Source organism: Leguminivora glycinivorella, chromosome 2, assembly GCF_023078275.1.
Source record: "Leguminivora glycinivorella isolate SPB_JAAS2020 chromosome 2, LegGlyc_1.1, whole genome shotgun sequence".
NCBI lineage: Eukaryota > Metazoa > Arthropoda > Insecta > Lepidoptera > Tortricidae > Leguminivora > Leguminivora glycinivorella.
Window position 1 is genome coordinate 11592657 of NC_062972.1, and position 21595 is coordinate 11614251.

At 37.9% G+C, this 21595-nt stretch overlaps 1 protein-coding gene across 1 annotated transcript in view; it reads left to right on the forward strand.

Moving 5' to 3' along the window:
- Positions 1 to 13220, forward strand: part of LOC125240108 (lachesin-like) — a 37823-nt gene extending 24603 nt beyond the window's left edge. The window contains exons 5-8 of the mRNA XM_048147957.1: positions 3814 to 3942; positions 8968 to 9102; positions 10146 to 10298; positions 13039 to 13220. Coding sequence (XP_048003914.1) covers positions 3814 to 3942; positions 8968 to 9102; positions 10146 to 10298; positions 13039 to 13184 — 563 coding nt within the window. The 3' untranslated portion in view covers positions 13185 to 13220. The remainder of the gene's footprint in view (positions 1 to 3813; positions 3943 to 8967; positions 9103 to 10145; positions 10299 to 13038) is intronic.
- Positions 13221 to 21595: the final 8375 nt, after the last annotated feature.

The following is a 21595-nucleotide window of genomic DNA, read 5'->3' on the forward strand; positions in this document are numbered from 1 at the left end:
AAAGTGGGCAGCCACTGCAAAGGGGTCGACTGTATCGTGCCGGATATGCAGCGCATAGTTTTATGCAATTGGACATCGATTTTATGTATATGGGCACTATTTAGCCACACCGGAGCGCAATATTCTCCTGCTGAATATACTAGACTAAGTCCAGTTGTACGTAGTACATCCGCGCCAGCTCCCCAAGACGTGCCAGTAAGTTTGTGTAAGATGTTGTTTCGGGTTACCAGTTTTTTATTCAACTTACTCAGGTGACAACGGTATGTCAGCGAGCGGTCGAGTGTGACACCAAGGTACTTAGGTTGTGGGTTGTATGCTAACACTCTCCCGTCGAAAGCAACCTTAGGGCAATATGTGGCCATTTGGTTATTTAGGTGGAAAGTGGCCACTTCTGTCTTGCTGGCGTTAGGAACTAATCTCCACGTTTTAAGGTAGTTATTAACGATCTCCAAGTCCCGTGTAAGTTGCTCTTCAGAAACCTTAAACATTTTATGCTGATATGTAAGAGAAATATCGTCAGCATACATAAACCTTCTGGAGGCCGTGTTTGGGAAGTCGTGCGTATAAAGGTTGAAAAGCAGCGGTGACATCGTCGAGCCTTGTGGGAGGCCATTTTGTAGCTTTCTGACGCGGCTATGCTTGTCCCCTAGGTGGACGACGAACTCTCGGTTGCTAAGCATATTATTTATTAAGCTCGTAATCCGCTGGCAGGGTACAACCTTCATTAGTTTAAGGAGCAACCCGTGTCGCCAGACGGTGTCGTAGGCTGCGGAGAGGTCAACGAAGACGGCCACTGTTTTCAATTCATTTTGAAACCCAGCTTCAATATGCGATGTCAGCGACAGTACCTGGTCCACACAATTACGTCCGCCTCTGAACCCTGCTTGCTCCACCGGGACCACTTTATCAATTAGTGGGCTTATCCTATTTATGAGCAGCTTTTCCAGTAATTTATACACGCAACTGAGTAGGGCAATGGGTCTGTAGCTTTTTTCATCGCTAGCAGGTTTTTCGGGTTTGAGGATAGCAATTACTTTAGCGAAATTAAATGTCGGGGGTAATTTATTCCTGGCTAGGATATCCGAAAAGAAAGCCGCTAACCATTTCACGCATTTAGGGCCGAGGTTCTTCAAGAATTCATTATAGATACCGTCCTGGCCTGCCGCTTTACCAAGAGCAAGCTGTTTGATAGCAGCACCCGTCTCTTCTAGAGAAAAACGCCTAGAAAGACCTTCGTCCACTGGTAGGGATTCTTTGAGCTCCTTGGCTAGCTTCTTGATATTTTTTGTGGCGGCATAGTCTCCCCTTACGCGTGATGTATCTACAATGCGATTCGCTATACAGTCTGTCAGCTTTTGAGAGGCATTGATTGTTTTGGATCCAGTTTTACCTGTAAGCTTATTTAGGACTCTCCACGCTTTCCTGCTTGATATTTTGAAATCTAATTTATCAACTGTGGCTATCCATTTGTTCTTACGCTCACCATCCAGTGACTGCAATAAGTCGAGCCCCACCTCCTGGTCTCCTGACTCTTTATACTGTTGGTAGAGTTTTTCACTTTCCTTGGTCCAACCGGGTATGTATGTTTTCCTGAAGCCCCTGGGGATGTACTTTTTAGCAGTTGCTACGATCAAGCCAACAAATCTTTGGTAGTTTTCGGCTTTTGGCGCAATCCATCTGATACAGTTGTCCATGTTTGTTGCAAACCTATCCCACTGCGCCTTTTGGAAATTCCACCGTGGCAGAGGCATGGATCGCACTATCGGAATTTGATTGCCGACCTCTATCAGTATTGGGCGGTGTTGGCTATTTGGGAAATTACCAAGTATTTTCCTTGTGGTAGGAAGAGGTGCGCCAGTACTGTCTCGAGAGACGAAGGTTAGGTCGGGGTTGTAATCTTTTCTCCATCTGGCTGATCTAAACGACCCTTTGTCTTTTGCGTCGAAAACTAGCTGGAAGTTATTGTCCTCCGCCCATTGGTTGAGTACGGTGCCATTTGTATCATTTGAGTCGTAGCGCCATGATGTATGGTGGCTGTTTAGATCCCCTGCGTAAACACAAGGGTGCGGGAAGATCGGTAGGCAATCTCCCCATGTGTTTGAGGGGGCTTGTAGATATTTGCTATGGTCAATTCTTGAGTTTTAATAACAGATATATAGTAATTTGGATTTGGGATTTGAGGTAGAACTACAATGTTTGATATTCCTTGTTTTACATATGTTGCTATACCATGTTTTGTATGGTTATGGGCGTCGACTATATTGTACCCCGGGATTTTTCCTCTTATCCCTAAATTTTGCTCATCTCTAGTGTGCGTCTCTTGGAGTAATAAGATGTCAACATTCTGTTCCGTCAAAATTTTGTGCAAGACTTCGCACTTTGCCAGGCTGATTCCTTCAATATTTAGCTGGCATATACGTAGGCTAGGCCCAATGGTAAGCGAAAAGCTATCACACTCATTTGCATCCATAGTAGTATATATTCACTTTCGAATTAGTAGCGACTCGGTTTCGTGCTGTGAGGTTGATCAATGACAACAGGTACAGCAGCCGAAAGGTTTAGTACTCGTTTAGCGCCACCCAGGGGATACGTGCAGGGTAATAGTGGCAATTCCTGCGGACGCGAGTAACATCATCCCCCAAGGTTCAATTATATTACATTTTGCAAATATTTTCCTTTGTCAATATCCAGGAAGGAAAACGAAGACTAGATTTGTATGGAGAAGCGGCCGTCATATTTCCTGTTAGGCAACGCCTTGGCGCGTGAACATTGTACTCGGTCCCAGTCTCGTTTTACTGCGCTGCATAGTTTAAGGACTCCACCAACTCCCGCTTTCTTATTGAAGTCTGCGGATTCAGATTAACTTGTTGTTTGATGACATTCCCGTTGCAAATTAAGTCCGAGCATTCCAGTTTTGGAGAACAAAGTCTTTGCGGTTTTCGCCAACCAAGTTCGATTTAAGTTAAATCTTTGCCGCTACAACAAGGACATTGTTAAACTTTGTTATAGATTCAATGATGGGTGGCGTATTCAGAAACACGGAATATAACATGAATGAGATTTTAATTTTAATTCAACAGGCACGCACAATATGTCAACGTGGTATAGGATTCTTAAACGTTCATAGAAACTGTGAAAAATCGTCATAATTAAATGTTTAGGTAGGTACTTTTTGCAGAGTATCACGGCATCTAACCAAACATGCAATCGTTGACACTTCGCCGCAAACGATACGCAATTGGCTCGGTCGCGCTAATATGAAAAACCGATAGAGGGGAAAAACTACGAAACGATACGTACGATTATCATTATACTTTTTTAGGGTTCCGTAGTCAACTAAACTCCTTATAGTTTCGCCATGTCTGTCTGTCCGTCCGTCCGTCCGTCCGCGGATAATCTCAGTAACCGTTAGCACTTGAAAGCTGAAATTTGGTACCAATATGTATTTCAATCACGCCGACAAAGTGCAAAAATAAAAAATGGAAAAAAATGTTTTATTAGGGTACCCCCCCTACATGTAAAGTGGGGACTGATATTTTTTTTCATTCCAACCCCAACGTGTGATATACTGTTGGATAGGTATTTAAAAATGAATAAGGATTTACTAAGATGGTTTTTTGATAATATTAGAATTTTCTGAAATAATCGCTCCTAAAGGAAAAAAAAGTGCGTCCCCCCCCTCTAACTTTTGAACCGTATGTTTAAAAAATATGAAAAAAATCACAAAAGTAGAACTTTATAAAGACTTTCTAGGTTATTATTATTACGTAGTTACTACGATAGTTGAACTACGATATCAATGTTTGTTATTAGATGCATCGGTGAGCGGCGCCGTCCTGCACCTGGTGAAGGTGTCACGTCTACACATGGGCGCCTACCTGTGCATCGCGAGCAACGGCGTGCCGCCCTCCGTCAGCAAGCGCGTCATGCTGGTGGTGCACTGTGAGTCCACGTTTGTAATTAGCCCAGTCAGTAAGAGGCGCGGTGCTGCACCTGGTGTCGCGTCAGCTTCGCGAGCAACGGCGTGCCGCCCTCCGTCAGCAAGCTCGTCATGCTGGTGGTGCACTGTGAGTCCACGTTTGTAATTAGCCCAGTCAGTAAGAGGCGCGGTGCTGCACCTGGTGTCGCGTCAGCTTCGCGAGCAACGGCGTGCCGCCCTCCGTCAGCAAGCGCGTCATGCTGGTGGTGCATTGTGAGTCCACGTTTGTAATTAGCCCAGTCAGTAAGAGGCGCGGTGCTGCACCTGGTGTCGCGTCAGCTTCGCGAGCAACGGCGTGCCGCCCTCCGTCAGCAAGCGCGTCATGCTGGTGGTGCACTGTGAGTCCACGTTTGTAATTAGCCCAGTCAGTAAGAGGCGCGGTGCTGCACCTGGTGTCGCGTCAGCTTCGCGAGCAACGGCGTGCCGCCCTCCGTCAGCAAGCGCGTCATGCTGGTGGTGCACTGTGAGTCCACGTTTGTAATTAGCCCAGTCAGTAAGAGGCGCGGTGCTGCACCTGGTGTCGCATCAGCTTCGCGAGCAACGGCGTGCCGCCCTCCGTCAGCAAGCGCGTCATGCTGGTGGTGCACTGTGAGTCCACGTTTGTAATTAGCCCAGTCAGTAAGAGGCGCGGTGCTGCACCTGGTGTCGCGTCAGCTTCGCGAGCAACGGCGTGCCGCCCTCCGTCAGCAAGCGCGTCATGCTGGTGGTGCATTGTGAGTCCACGTTTGTAATTAGCCCAGTCAGTAAGAGGCGCGGTGCTGCACCTGGTGTCGCGTCAGCTTCGCTAGCAACGGCGTGCCGCCCTCCGTCAGCAAGCGAGTCATGCTAGTGGTGCACTGTGAGTCCACGTTTGTAATTAGCCCAGTCAGTAAGAGGCGCGGTGCTGCACCTGGTGTCGCGTCAGCTTCGCGAGCAACGGCGTGCCGCCCTCCGTCAGCAAGCGCGTCATGCTGGTGGTGCACTGTGAGTCCACGTTTGTAATTAGCCCAGTCAGTAAGAGGCGCGGTGCTGCACCTGGTGTCGCGTCAGCACCGCGAGCAACAACGTGCCGCCCTCCGTCAGAAAGCACGTCAAGCTGGTGGTGCAATGTGACTATTGTGAGTTCATTGCCACTTTTAAGGGTTCCGTACCTCAAAAGGAAAAACGGAACCCTTATAGGATTTCTCGTGTGTCTGTCTGTCCGTCTGTTTCTATATAATCTATAGTTTTCAACCTATAGATTACAGGAAAACCTATTAGAAATCTACAGTAAAGCGTAAGTCGGACTTAACGGAAAAAACTCAAATTGCGAATTTCACTCACTGCCGCTGCAAGGAGTTACCAAATCTCTTCACATTGTGTGAGCGCATTCGGATGTTACATATAAACTCATTTCTGTTTCGTTTTGTTCAAAATATCGATTATTCGCAAAAATGACTTAAGTTCCTATTAAAAAGCAGGCGCTTAAGCCCTTCTTGTAGTGTACGGAACCCTTGCAACGCGAGTACAACTTGCACTTGGCCGGTTTTTTTTTCTGATTAAGCTTCCATACAAACATTATGCCTTTTGTTTCGTGTGTTCTCTCATTCTGTTGGGGCAGGCTTCTTTTGATTAAATTAAGTACTTACGCACTCTGTGATCTATTTTATCGCACAATTTCGGCAATGTTTTCAAAATCAATTGAACTTGAACAATGTTAATCAATTTCCTTAAAATTTGTGTAGCAAGAAGACATCCCACGCCGCCCACGAGCCTTGCACTAATATCTAAAATTAAAAAGAAACTGACTGGGTTATTTGATGAAGTTTTAATGTAATATAATTAATGTACACATTATTGACTAGAGATCCATACTCGTATGTTTCCACTGAACACACGAACAATGCGTATCCATTATCTAGTGGACAGATATGGCCCCAATTTGGGGTGGTCTCCGTTGCAAGCTAATAACTATTAGTTTCACATTATTTATCAAAATACAAAATGTTGATGTTCTAACATCACGGGTTTTCCATCACAATTAGGTAAGATAAAATAAAATTACTGTACCTAAAGGCAAAACTGTTAAACAATGTCTGTTCACTAAATATTTTGCGCTTACATTTTTCGGTATCTTCCGCTTTACGCATAAATTTACCGCTTCCAGCCCCTTCGGCCACAGCGACTGGACGACAGATTACCCAATTCGGAACTGACAGCGCCTTAAGCACGATTTACTCTCTGAGGTTTAAAAAATATGATTGTTTACTAAGCGTTCCGGATTTAAGTTATTTTTAACCATTTTTACTGCTGTAAAATACTAACGATGAGTTTTTATCATAATCTGATTTAATCTTGATTTTTGTTAAATCGAAATAAAGAGGATATTATGGGGGAAGAAATTAATTGATCAACCGTTTTTAAAAGTGATCACTGATCTGCAAAATAATCTGCTATTTAATCATTTGGGCAGCATACAAATAATATGCCGGCTTGAGCTACAAAATCATTATTTGATCAACAACATTGAAGAATTGGTCGGCACAAAAAAAATCGTTAACAGTTTAATTATGAGGTCTTTAATTTAGAGCAGCTTAGCGTGACATTAAATTTAAACTGGTATTCAAATATTTGCTAACCTTAAGTTGCTGACCATTTATAAATTTTAGCTGACCAAATATATATTTTTGGTCATCAAAATCGGTTCTTTTTGCAGATCGGCTAAATAACACCTATATTATAGGTACTAACTCCGGATCTCATTTTCAATAGGTATGACCTAAACTAAATGCAATGAGAGTCAAAATTATGCGAATAACTAATAAATGTGCCTATTCAAACGCCTATTTAAAAATACCACAAACTGATAAGTAGTCGAAAGAATGTTAACTAAATCATTCGAATCATTTTGACGTACTATCAGCTGCAAAAGTGCATGGCGAATTTATCAATGAATTCATTCATAATTTCTCCATGCACTTTTGCACCTGATAGTACATGTGAATAATTTACAAAACCGCAAAATTCTGCAAACACTATTTGACAAAACGAAAATTCATCCGTGTACTTAACGATAAATTATTATAGCGGATAAAACATTTTTCCACTAAACTGCGTTCATCGTTTAGGTATTTCTTTCTGTTGAACGTGTGAAAGCTGACGTATCGTGTTGATCTTTTCTTGATGTGGAAAAAATCATGACTTGTTGAATTGCATAACCTATCACAATTAGACGTTAGCAGTCACAAGACTTGGAAGAATCAACATAGTGTGTTATTTGAAATAAATTGTGGATTTAAAAAGTCAAGTTTAAATGTCCGGACTGCTGAAAGAATGCATCAATTAGCTTTTTATTACAATTTGCCAAAATACATTTTGGCAAATATTAACATCAAACATTCCAATCTAAGCGACTACAGTTCATCCAAACTATATCCTTTTCACTTCCATTCCTACTCCGTATAGTTTGCTACAGCTTCATCATTAACGATTCCCGAAAATGTACCAGTACCACTTCTTTTTGTTCAAACGAAACTACAAAGGCGATACGAATAAAAACACTTAAAGCTCAGAGCGGGCATATCATGTTCACTATTTTTAGCAGCTGGCGCGATGGTTGCCGTTCCCGGGCTCTTGCGTGACCACGCCGAACGACACAACTTTTACTGCCGTGCCTTTTGCGCTGGTGATAAGTTGATGTGTTTTATCAATGAATTAACCTACACCCAAGACAGTATTCATTATGAAAGAATTTGTGACGTGGTGTTTCACTAAAGTCTATTCATTATGTACAGTTTAGCTTAGTTTAAGATTGCATTCCTGTAATGTTGGCGATATACTTATAAGAATATGAGCGATTACACCAGAGAAGGGTCTCTTTGATGTAATTTTTTGACATTTTCAGTTCATTAGACTTGTAATCTTAGAGAAATAAATATGTTTGAACTGAACTGACTGGGATATAGACCGTGATTACCTTATTGATCCTTTTTTACCGGGAGCTATTTAGACAAAAATCAAAATGGTAATCACGTTCTATATCCCGGTCAATATAAGTCTAATGAAAACCGTGTATCGTTTAAAACTCTCATTTTCAGTTTAGTTTCTAATTGCATATAAACTGAATCAATTAACTATGTATATTCTTTTTTTTTTTGCATAAGCTCAGTGTGTGAAGTGAACCACCATTAAAAAGCTTTAATGCTCAAAGGTCCCTCAAATGCTCAAAGGTTAACTGGAAGAGATCCCTTAAAGGGATAAGTTCGCCCTTTGTACTGAAACTTTTTATTTTAAATATTATGTGCTGTATTCTTTTCCTGTACAATAAAGTGTTTACTTACTTACTTACTTACTTTAATATTTATGGTTAACTTTCATTCATGTGGGTGGTTTCTCTAACCGCCGAAGTCGCCAAACTATAGCTGTAAAGTACAGCGGGGCAATCTGAACTGGAAATTAAGTGATTTTAACTCGATTTTTTCCATGGTTTGAATTATTAACGATAGTATCACAAGTGTCCACTAAACACGCGTACCATACATGTCCAGTGGATATAATCTTAAATATAAAATAGAATAAGTATAATAAAGTGGTATGGATCGTAGCTTTGTGTAAAGCAAGTAAGTTTAGTAGGTACATATTTGTTGCTGGATTGAAGATAGGCTAAGCCAATAAACTGAAATAAATGTCATATACAAAGAAATAGCGACGGATGGAGTGGTTTAGGCATCCGTGGCGATAACGGAGGACGCTGGTTCGAATCCAGCTTTGAACACTTGGAGGCCTTGGTCACTTTTTCTTTGTATATGACATTTATTTCAGTTTATAGTTAAAATGTGTCTACTAAAAACAACAAATTAAATTATTTTCTATGAGGACAAAATAATTTGTTCTAAGAATTAGTCTAAGCCAAGTTTAACAAGTACCTAGTGTAGGCAAACAAACGCTTACTGTTCTCTTTGATATATTAGTACCCTAATGAATGCTAAGAAATGTAGTAACAAAAAAATAAACTAAATCTTTTGTTACAGTCCCCCCTATTATGACAATACAGAACCAGCTGGTGGGAGCAAAGGAGGGTGACACAGTGCATCTAGACTGCCACTCGGAAGCTTTTCCTAGATCTATAAACTATTGGACGATAAATGACCAAATCATATCACAATGTAAGTATTTTTTTTTAAACTTATAATGCGACTTCCAACTGACAGCGTTAAACGATTAAAGCTCACTGACAGCGTTAAACTTTTAACTGAGTTTTAACCCTTAGTGTTGCCAACTCTAATTTTGAAATACCCGTTCCTATTTCCACGCACAATTTTTTTACGTTGATCTTAGACAGTAGTTCGTTTCTAGGGTAATGTTGAAATCTATTCCATTACGGGTACGTGCTTAATAGGAGATATGTAGATGCCTAGATGGCCAGAAAATATAGGTATACTTGTTGAATTAAAATACCATAAATTCCAAGTGAGGGGTGATAAAAGTTAATTTAACTTGTTTACTCCTGATTATGGGCAAGTGGTGGTGTCTGATCCATATAAATTAATATCATTGATGGTAAATGAAATTATGAATATTTTATAAACGAGAATATTTAATATCAAGTAATGTTAGACCTTTGAACTGTAAATGAACTTTTTAACAGGACTGACTAAAAGTTAATCATTCTAATGAACAGAGCTTCATTAGAATTATTAACTTTAGTCATAACATATAGTCACTGTCGATATAATACAATTGTGAATGAGAAAATCACATTATTAAGCACGTACAAGTGAAAGCTTATGATTATGACATTAAGGCAGCAAGCTGTGAATTATGTGATTTTATTTATTTGTACCTATATTCGATGTACTTTAAAATTTCTGCTGCTGGCGAGAATGATATATTACCCCTTCTAAGAAATAATGATCCTCTGGCAAGACTGGTGCCGTAGCCGAATGGCATTTCTGCGACGCGAAACGAAAACGAAACACCGCGAAAGGTAGTCTGACTCAGTCGCGCCCATACGCAAGAGCGATAGTGATAGATATCTACGAGCGTTTCGTTTCGTGAGCGTTTGTGCCATTCGGCTCTGTCTCACCAGAAAACGGTGATAAAATATAAAAATACAGATGCCGAAGATCGAACTCCCAAACAAATTCCGATACACGCATTCTTTCCTTACAAAATTGGCTTGAATATAAATTGTTACAAATATTTGCAGCGGACAAAAGATTCGAGATTACCGCCGTAGAGAGAGGGTACGAAGTGGACATGCGGCTGAAGATCAAGAAAGTAGTGCGGTCTACGTTCGGCACTTACAGCTGCATATCAAAGAACTCGCTCGGAGACACCGACGGGACAATCAAATTGTACTGTAAGTATATAATATGTTATGGACCAAGTGATATCAAACACTATAAGTAATGCCCGAGCATTATGAATAATGCCGAATTGTGAGTAGGCAGTTTGGTAAAAACTATTGAAATAATTAAATTGCCTGGGCATTATACATAATGTCCATCCTCTGTTGGGAAAAGTAATAATAACATAGCGAATAGCTGAACTGAATTTTGCCCGGGCATTATAAATACATAATGCCCATCCTCTGTTGAGCAAAGTAATAAATTACACGGTATAGCAGATTTTTTTAAATAGCTGAATTTTGCCCGGGCATTATTCATTTAGTGCCCATCCCCTGTTGGGCAAAGTAATAATAACACAATAAAATAATTATGAAATAATCCATGGCATCTTTATAAACTGAAATAGATACCATACACTAAAGAATAATATTTAAGGAAAAAAAAACCGCCTTCCTTTGGGGTTCTGGTGATGAATACTTTCAAATGTTGGATTATGTTATCAATTCGTCTGTATATTTTTTAATTTTTGTTATTCGATATCTCCGTCATTTCTGAACCAATTTTGAAATCTGGATGATTCTGAAGTACTTACAGATGAGAATGATTATCAGAACGGAACTCTAACCAGGGGCGGCTCACTCTTCATCAGCAGTTCCACTGCACCAAATGTCACTGTTCTGGACGTAAGTGCATGCTATTCTTATAAAAATACCAAAGTCACTATAAGTGTGCCGTTCAGATTTGAGTTCTGACCATCATCAGCAATTCCACTGAGTTTGGACCGTTCTGACCATCATCAGACCATCATCAATTCCACTGCACCAAATGTCACTGTTCCGTACGTAAATGCATGCTGTTCCAGTAAAAACACAAAAATCACCATATGTATGCCTTTCAGATTTGAGGAGTTCCCTCGATTTCTCCAGGATCCTATCATCAGAACTGGATTCTGAGAAAAATGGAACCAATCTGTATGCATATACATTCAATCAAAAAAAAAATTTTCAAAATCGGTCTAGTAACGACGGAGATATCGAGGAACAAACATTAAAAAAAAAATACAGACGACTTGATAACCCCTTCCTTTGAGATTTGGAAGGCGGTTAAAAAGCGATCAAGCCCACTGGTGGCGAAGCCGGGAAACGAACCCGGGTCTCCAGCTCACGTGTTCGACTGCTACACCACCCCGACTGCCAAGGTAACCGTAGAAATTTCTCTAGTGTATGTTATCTCTGAAGGCTTATGCGCCTTTGACCAACTCTAAGGGTGAGCAATTTGTTTCCCGGCTTCGCCACCAGTGGGCTTGATCGCTTTTTCTTTAGTGTATGGTATCTATTTCAGTTTATAATAAGTAGTGTTACTACTTTAAAAGAACAAATCAAAAAATATGTAATAATAATTTGATTTGTTCCCTACATCGATAATTGGATTTGTTAAAAACAGACGGAGGGACACACGGACCCAGACGCACTATAAAACCTTTTGTATCTTTTTGGTACGGAGAGGTAAAACTGTTTATTTAGGTACTTTTATAATACTTAATCATCACTGATATAATTAATTCAGTGTGTCAAAGAGAACTGCTCTTTAACTATGAAATCAACCTTTAAAATCAAAACTAAGTAAGACAATAACCTAACCACACATTTGTAAATTTTGAAAAAAAAAACCCTACATAACGGACCGATTTTCATTAAACATGGCTAAGAACAGAACACTCCAGACTAACTCAGCTTTCAAACAAATAAAACCAAATCTAAATCGGTTCATCCGTTCGAAAGCTACGATGCCACAGACAGACACGCACACAGACAAGACAGACAGACAAGTCAAAATTATCACCCCGTCGTTTTGCGTCTGGGGTTAAAAATAAAAGGAGTTAAAGTTCATAATATAATCTAAAATATTAGAAATAAAATAATGTTTACATAGGTAAACGCCAGCGTGTTGATCTTTTATATTACACCCTTCGCTCGTCGCCAGCTCAATTACAATTATGATTTTTCCCTTAGGATTTCGTTCTTACACCGCTATCATAGACTGAAAACACTTTCGCCGCGTTATGTATTTTGTATTCGCGTAGTCGTGAACAGGAGCTTTAAGCTGTGTCCACTGACGGATTATGTCCTATTTAAATCGACTTCTACATGATATATTGACATACCTAATTCTTTATCCTCTTGTTAACATACAGAACCATTAAGTATTACAATTTTGATTTCAGAACCTTTTTTTTCTACCATTTATTATGTACAGACGAAACAATGGCCCATGGCAATGGTATACGTGTAATGATATGAATGTATTATTTATGTATTATATTGATTGTATGTAAATAATATTGCTATACTTGTCAATAGTTGTCATGCTTTCTAAATTTATTTTTCTCACTGCACCCACATTCGCGAATTTCTGTTTGGCCCTATGGTTGACTGGTAGAGAATGCCTCAAAGCATTAAGTCCGCCATTTGTACTTTTTTTTTTCCAATTGTGCAATAAAGTTTAAATAAATAAATGGCCAGTCAACTATAACTATCAACTAAACTAAGCCTGAATAGCAACCTACTTCTATAATATTACTATACTGTAAATCGCCACAAAATGAGTCCAGACTTTTTCTCCATTACATTTTTTGGCTTGCCTCGGCCTCCGGTAATCTGTGCCCATTTTGTCGCTATTCGGCCCATCTCTCCGGATGCATTCAACTGATGTATACATGATATACCTATTCAATGATAAATCTGTTGACAGCGCTGTCGGGCAAGTTCGAGGAGACGCAGTACAACGAGGTGGGAGAAGACGAGACGCCGGACGTCAGCGAGCTCGAGGCACTGAAGCGCAGCGGCGCGTGCGCAGCCAATCTCGCGCTGCCTCTGCTCCTGCTGCCAGCGTTATAACTTCATTTGTATATACCGAATATATTGTTACTGTAATATTTTCACAGACGTTTCATTTGTTTCACCGGGCAACCAACGGTAGCTAATGGGAAACTGCGCTGTATCAGAAAAAAGTGTAGGAACGTATTAATTTATCTATATCCCATGACGAAGCTGGTGCGCAATTTAAATACAGGATTTGCGGAAATGTTTTAAACTCTTCGTGCTAATTTACCCGATATATTTGATATCGAAACCAGGTAAATTCCCAAAAATATAATCATGAGCGTATATTTTAAACGGTTCGATAGGTGCTGGAATCTTGATATAAATTACTGCATGAGGATTAAACAGAAATGAATTGTGCACTCCAGAATTATTCAATGGTACTGTTCGATTTTTTGCGGAACTGCTGCAGTGCTGCTACTCACTGTACTTTTTAGAAATACGAATAACGAAAACAGCTATCTACATACTTAAAAATCTGCGTAAGAATGTCCTAGGTATAGCTATTAAATACTTAGTTAATTAAAACTAGATGTTTTGTAAGCTTCCAATACAACTTACAGCCATCAGCTCAATTTACCTATCTTTCCTACCATAACTTCATATATCAAACTCAACATTACATATGTATGAAACACACTAAGTAAATAACGAACTTTTGTACAACAAGACCTGACGCTGACGTGTTACAAATTCTAGTAGCGCCGTGATGAAATCCGTCAAAACTTATACAACGAATAAGATAAAATAAGAAGCACTTTGTTTCAGAAATTAAACTAAAATATTATTCTGTAGGTGGATCTAGGAATAGTGAAATGTTTTGTCACATGACAATGCAAATTTTATTGTGAAATCGTACAATACTATATTATCATCATTCAGAAATACAGACACTACCTGAGTGTTTACTTCATTACCATTATCTTAATATTAGTTTAGTATGGAATTAACTACAACTTACTTACTTTAATAACAGACCTGCCTGTGCCTACTGTATGTTACTCTGTAGTTCATAAAATACGAAATTTGGAAATGTACAATATTTTGATAATTTAGTGCTACTGATAATAATGCTCCCTAAAATTATTTTTCAAAGAAATAACCACAATAATTAGGTATGTATCGAGTAAACTCAAAGTAACAAATAACGGTCCTAAGGTCTAATCAAACATATCAAGTTATAAAAGACATTTAGGGTCGGTGTACACGCGATATTTCTAGTCACGAGACCACATCGTGGCAGCATCGATATTGCGTAAAAATATCGCGTGTGCCGCAACCCTTAAAATTAAGTTTCCATTTTCATTTGATTTTGTCTTATGATGTGACATAAAGAGATTTCTAAATACAGACTTACCCGCCTTATGCGCATGAGTAGACAGCGTAATATGACTAAACCGAATAATTTTAAAAGCGTATTCCTGGCAGGCAATTATGGTCGCGCGATAAATGATAAAACATCTGGCCGTCCTTATCGCACTTACTAATAGTGCGATAGGGACGGCCTGATATTTTATCGTCTATCGCGCGACCATGCTACCCGTGCTGATCACATTTTAAGACTAAAATTTCATGAAGGTTAAACAAAATTGCCTCCGAGTGAAACACAAAACTGTTGACCACACCTACACGAACATAAACTAATCCATCAATTTGTTCAATATTTATGATTCAAAATCATAATTTATAGATGAATTTTACCAGCCCGCTGAAGAAATCAAGTTAAAATTTGTATCAAATTACTTTGCACTTGTGGATAAAATACAATTTTGCTATCTGTTTATCTGGTTTCGAAGAACAAAATAAGCCTCTACCAGTTGGTATGGTGAAAATATATTTTCAGTACAGATGGTGCTTTTTTACGCACTAGTGCGAGAAGTGGTTCATTATATGCCAGGTCGAAACTTCGGAGGCTCATCTGTACTGAAAAACGTCGTACGATACACGTGCGAAAAAGGAAATTCGTAACTCGTGTTGATTTAAAACACTCCCTTCGGTCGTGTTTTAATTTATCGCCACTCGTTTCGAACTTCCTTTTTTACGCACTTGTATCGTAAAGTACTATTTCTTATTCTTGGTCTATGTAGGTATACATAGATTTGATTCAGGGACCATAAGTAAGTACCTACTAGAGAAAACAAATGTTGCCGAACGATATTGCCGCGGACTTCGCTTGACATGTTTAGCAACAGCGCACGACACGTATCGCCAGTTGTATATAAGATTAATAAGTTGTGCGATTTCGCCAGTGTCAAATATAAAGTTACGAATCTCGAGTAAAATCATGTGATGCGACCAGCTATCTCAATCGGAAACTCGCCTTCTCTTGATGTTTCACCATATCACGGGTGGTGTTGTCCCCTGGTGTATTCCCAGCTTAACGTACCTTTCGCAAGCGGACTTTATGTAATTGTGTTACTATTTATTTAGTAATAGAGGTAACTAGTTCGAAACGGAACCAACCAAATACTGTAGACTTGTAGAGCTACATTTGACGGATCTGCAGGAAGATCATATGAACAAGTGGCATTTATGTAAAATATTTGCTGTAGTCAAATATGTATGCCTGTGATTTGTAACACGAAATTAATTCACGTAATAGTACTAAAACATTCACGTAATTTGTGGTCAGCAATGGCATATAACTACTATCAGTAAAACTATATGTATAAATATTATTATCTGACAGCACAAACTTTACTCTTCGTATTAATTATTGTCAACCCGTCCGCCAACAACACTTACAATGTCCGCGCTCCGATCTAAAGATAGATCCCTTAGCTTCAACTTCTGAAACACTGGTCCCCAAGTCAGCGATAAATCAAAACCATCTTCCCTATTGAATTTTCCGGGACACAAACATATATACTTTACTATGTATGTGTAGGTACTTAATGTATACACGACACGTGTGGGGTTATAGGATGTTTTTACAGCGCAAGTATCTACATCATATAAATAAAAAATAATACATACCTATCTACTTTTTTATGACGTTAAAATGAAAATGATAAAGATTTTTAAAGCCCTTGTGACTACTTATTAATTTTGTTTATTACTTTGGGTTCCCAAGAAATTTAGTACAGACTACAGATCAAATTTAATTAAAGTAACCTATTACCTAAATAGCTACTCATAATTTGTTAATTTTCAACAATATTATGACTTTCAGTTGAAGACTACATGAAGCAATAAAAAGAATAGGTATCTACCTACCTAATTATGTAGGTATTTATTTCATATTATGGGAAAGCCACCATTTGAAAATGTACATGTCGGATGAAAAATAATTAACACCAATATGGTTATAACTTAGTTTATACGTAGGTAGGTAATCTCAATTAAATACCGGTAAGTGTTTTAAGATTTTTTTACTCATTGTCACGCATGTTTCCCATTGCTACACTTGCTACTCGTGTTCAGTGGTAAATTTATGGACATATGAACTCTTAATAAATACAGATCATTGTGTATTTAAAGAGCCAAATATGCCATACTTAGCCGTATAATATTGACTTCACCAAAACGTAGTATCTGAATAGTAGTAGTACGCACTAGGTAGCTACAGTAAGTAACTTTTCATCCTCTGCCAACATGCCCCTAAATCTTACAATGCATCACTAATGGAGAAAATATATACAAAATTAAGCTTATTTCAGGACAGGTGAGAGAAACGAAGGGTCGTCACGATCCGAGGGTCCGGATGCATTCAGCGGAGCACAAACGCGAGCATTCACTTTGAATCAGTCATGGGATTAGGCCGTTCGTGATCTGAAACGCTTACTAGACAATGCCGTGTTTACTTAGAAACTCAAGAAGCTAAGTAATTGGGGGCTTAATGAAAATCAACGCGCTTGTTGATCAAGGCGAAACTTGGCTCTTTGTTTAGAAAGTTAATACTTATTGTTTCTTTTTCTGAAAAATCAGGGATCGGGCAGCTGGATTACTGGCGGCGACCAAAGTGAGCACTATCAATTATTTTTTTCCATTAAATAGTGGCTATGTGCATAGTTGGAGATATTTTTTCATGTAAAATATTTGCCTAGCTTATTGTTATCGCTCCCAGTTAGCCAGTTACATCTCTAAGCTATAAAAACTTCTGAAATTTTGAGTCGTAAATTAATACATTACATTAAGCAATTAAAATTTTGATAAGTATATTTACTTTTTGTACAATTATTAAAAAATATAAGTACTTAGAATTATCAATAAAACTTTTTATTATTTATTCATAAGACAACAATAACCCATAATGTTAAGAAACATGTTTTAACTGTTTTTTTTTTAGAGAATAGTGATTACGTAATGACCGGAATAACATCCACAAACAAATATACTCGTAGTCCGAACTTACAGTAAATGGCTTACAGGCAACTTGCTTCCCAATCTTATTCCTAATATAAATTGATATTTATATTCCGACTTTTATAAACCCCCTGCGCTAATAAGATTATAGAAAGCGATATGATATTTTGTAACTCGTTAACATCACGATTTCAATTTTATATGGCACCGAGGCGTGTGGAAATTAACGACAAACCTCGGTTATTTGACTAAATCGTAACAATTTTGCGACGCCATTAACCCCCCAACACTTAATGAAATTGTAACACCCCGCTACCCCTTAATTAATTACACCCTAAATTACCTAACTTATGTCCAAATTGTTAGCCCTAATTAAAACAATACACTATTAAAAATTGGCCATTAAAACAAATACTGTGATCGTCTAGTAAGTGGTAGGACCCCGTAGTTGTGCGTAGCAATCCAGATTCTTTTTACCTTTAGGAACTTGCTATTAGGGGTAAATTTAAGTTGATAAAACTAAGGCAGTAATATATTCACTTGAGGTATAATAAGCTGAGAGAACGTCATTTGTGAAAGAATTTAGTGCGTTGAGATAAAAGTGTGTGAGAATGGTAAAATTGTGTAAGGAATATAAATACAGGAAATATATTAAAAATAAATACAAGACATTATTTAAAATGGGGTTAATTGTTTCCGACCCACGAGTCCCTTATACGTAGGAATAATAGGTGTATAATATAATATAGCCTATTATAAGGACCTCGCTCGAGCATATGTACAAACTAGGTTGCTGGTTCAATTTATGCTTTATCAAACATTGAACAAATGGGATCCTTAGAACAAAAGTAAACTGATGTAAAGTGTCTTTGCTCTACTTAAAAATGTACTACCATAATAGTAGATATCAAATATTTAATCAAGGATCCTTTAATCCCGGTATAATTTTATATGTTTTGGGATGTTTCTGCAACCAAGTCCTCTAACGTCAGGATAGAAACTGCTCTGCCTACCCCTGGTCTATCAAGGAAACAGAATATCTATTTTGATACCCTTTATTGGGCCTATTCATTGACCTTCTTTTGATACTAAGACAAATACTTCATTGATCTAGCCTTTCGAACGACAAAACCCCAGACTCACACGCCATCCCATATATATATTTTGGTTCGGCCATAGCCATCGAAGGTTGTCCAAGATCACAAAATATAAATTCTATATGCGTGCAATTTCCCACGTTCCGAGTATAGTGGTCCATTGCTTGACATCGTGTTTCACTAGTCAATGCTAGAATTGTTTGGTCTCCCAGACAACGTTATCGTTAACCATATTATGAAAATGGAATGATGATTCCAAAGTCTGCCAATCTCGAGGCCAGTGTCAATGATTCAACTTTTGTGAACAATCTTATTTTTATATCAATGATTCTCCTTGATAGCGACAGGATCCTAACATCCATAGATGTCCTATGCCTCCCTAGTATTTAGTATTAGTATTAATTCCCACAAGTTATCCTTTAACTCTAATAAAGTTTACATGTTATGAACAATAAATAAAGTTATTAATCCTACTTTCATTGATATAGCAAAATTATCTTACTTAAAGATGAGACAATAGTATGAAAATCCTTCTAATCACCCAAAGAGATTCTAGCTAATAGAATGTGTATGTACATAAAGTAAATATGTGTAATATTTTATGTATCTAAATAGTAGTCATATTAGAGATACTCAGATCCGAATTTTAATTAATAATATTCCAAATTAACCGTTAGTGTTAATTGTATGTAATAAATAAATTGAAATTTGAACGACTTAAAATAATTACCACATAAATATAACATTCATGAATATCTTGTTCATATGAAATGAATAAGTACCACTATTTAAAATTATCACCTTCAGAAAATAGCACTAATCTAAAATTACAAATATAAACACATTCAAAATAAACAATTTGGACACTTACTGGTAGTCTTCAAGTCTACTTTACCAAGATACCTTCTCGCCAGTCTCCAACCTCTCAATCTTGTATCTTAAACTCCTGATGTCAACACCTCAACGTTCCCTCGCCGAATGCCCTCTCTGACGCTGCGCTCTGAGTTTTATTGTCCCGATTTTAACGCATGCGCTGTGTTGTTTTATGGCTAAGAATGTCTGATTTCGCCAGATGTGCCTAAAACGCCTAATGTGCCGGACTTGCCTTATTGTGCCTAAAACGCCTATTGTGCCGATTTCGCCTAATGTGCCTAAAACGCCTATTGTGCCGGTTTTAATTCCGAGAATTTCTATTTTTAATTTGTTGGAATTCCATTTCGTATGTAAGTTGTTTTCGTTTTATTTATTTGCAATTTTTAAGTTTTTATCTCTGTATGCATTTGTTTCTAAGCATAATTATTATAGATATATCTTATGATTTGAACCGAGGACTGTGTGGTCCGTTACATCTGCCCCTTTTATTTTCGTTTGATTCAAAATAACATTTTGTGTTAAACGAAAATAACCAATAAAATAATTCAGTTATTGAAATTTTCAATTTCCCATTTTCATAGTTGTGGTGAATAAAAGTGACCAATACTCAAAAGAACCTCACTGATCCAGCACGAATTATGAACTTAATAGTTACCCAGACACATGAGTCAAATTGTCACCAGCCAGAATTTTCATTCCAGTAAAAGCATTTGGTTGTGAATCAAATGTACCCTAATGGTAAAATCCTTGCATCCTCATATGGGTAGTTAGTCACATTGTCCGACAGGTAACCCGCTATCTCCATTGTCCAGATATTATGAACTTACAAAGATCTCTTCACTAGAAAGAAAAAGCCTTTCTATTCTCAGGTAGCCACTGACAACTGTTCTCCCCATAGTTCAAGGAACCAGTCCACAACTCAATACTAATCAATAATTTTCCTCCTTTCTCGGCATAATGTCCTATGTATAATTATAAGAGTAATCAGACAATCAATGTTTTAATCAAATCAACAATTTTATAATTATGATTCCATGTTAAGTCACATTTTTTTTTTTTATATATGTCAAACAAAATTATCTGATTTATCCCATAAAGACACAGGGTGTGTGTTTAGTTCGTTTGTTAGCGGCATGTAGAGTATGTTGTTACCAAAAGAATGTACCTGTAAAAGGTATAAATTATTTATCCTAACACCTAACTCTTTTGGTATCAAGTTTGTGTAACCCTTTCCCCATTTCGAAATTCCAATAACTGCCGTCACTATTCTCAGACTTGCAAACACGAGGAAACCCTTCCCATTCTCAGACAATACTACCTACTTCATTCATTCATCTAGCTAAAACCTCTCTTCTTTCTATTATGCCACTCTCATTTAATATATTCGTTCAGATTTCATCCTTCCTCATACACTCAATTTTACTGTTTCTGTCATACCTGCAAGTCCACTTAGATAATGACAGTAAAAATAATGTATAATATCATAAATAATAAGCTCTCTCTTTTCCCTGTTGTTATTTCGATTTTTTTTCAAATTGATCAGAAATTTAAAATAATATACATACTTATATCATAAGTATAGGTACTATGTTATTCTTTACTTTATCACGTCTTACATTTAACTTTCGCATTAACCCTATACAAACGGCACGCAAAATTGTACGCAAAACTCCAAAATATTGTATGTGATGCCAATTACCGTTAAGTATTAATTATATCTTTTCAACCTATATTTCAAGACACAAAGTTGAATTATGGAAGATTTTACGAAATACCGGTATGAATTCTCCTTTTGTAAGTAGGAAAAATAATACAAGTAACTTGTTACGCCTAGCTGCTCTGATAACATCTTCTAACTCTATGACATAACTATCTTCTAGAATTATCGTTACAAACATACACACATACCAACATACTGAACTATCATTAGTTTAATAAACCTATCGAACGCGCATGTGACACTGTTTGAGTTGCAGGCGTCCATAGGTTACGGTAACCGCTTTACATCAGGCGGGCCATATGCTTGTTTGCCACCGACGTAGTATATAAAAAAAAGATGGAAAGTCACATGTGTGAAAGTTTCCAAACATGACGAAATATGAGACTTGGTTGCACATAATATTGTACGGACTATTTTTCTAAATAAATGAT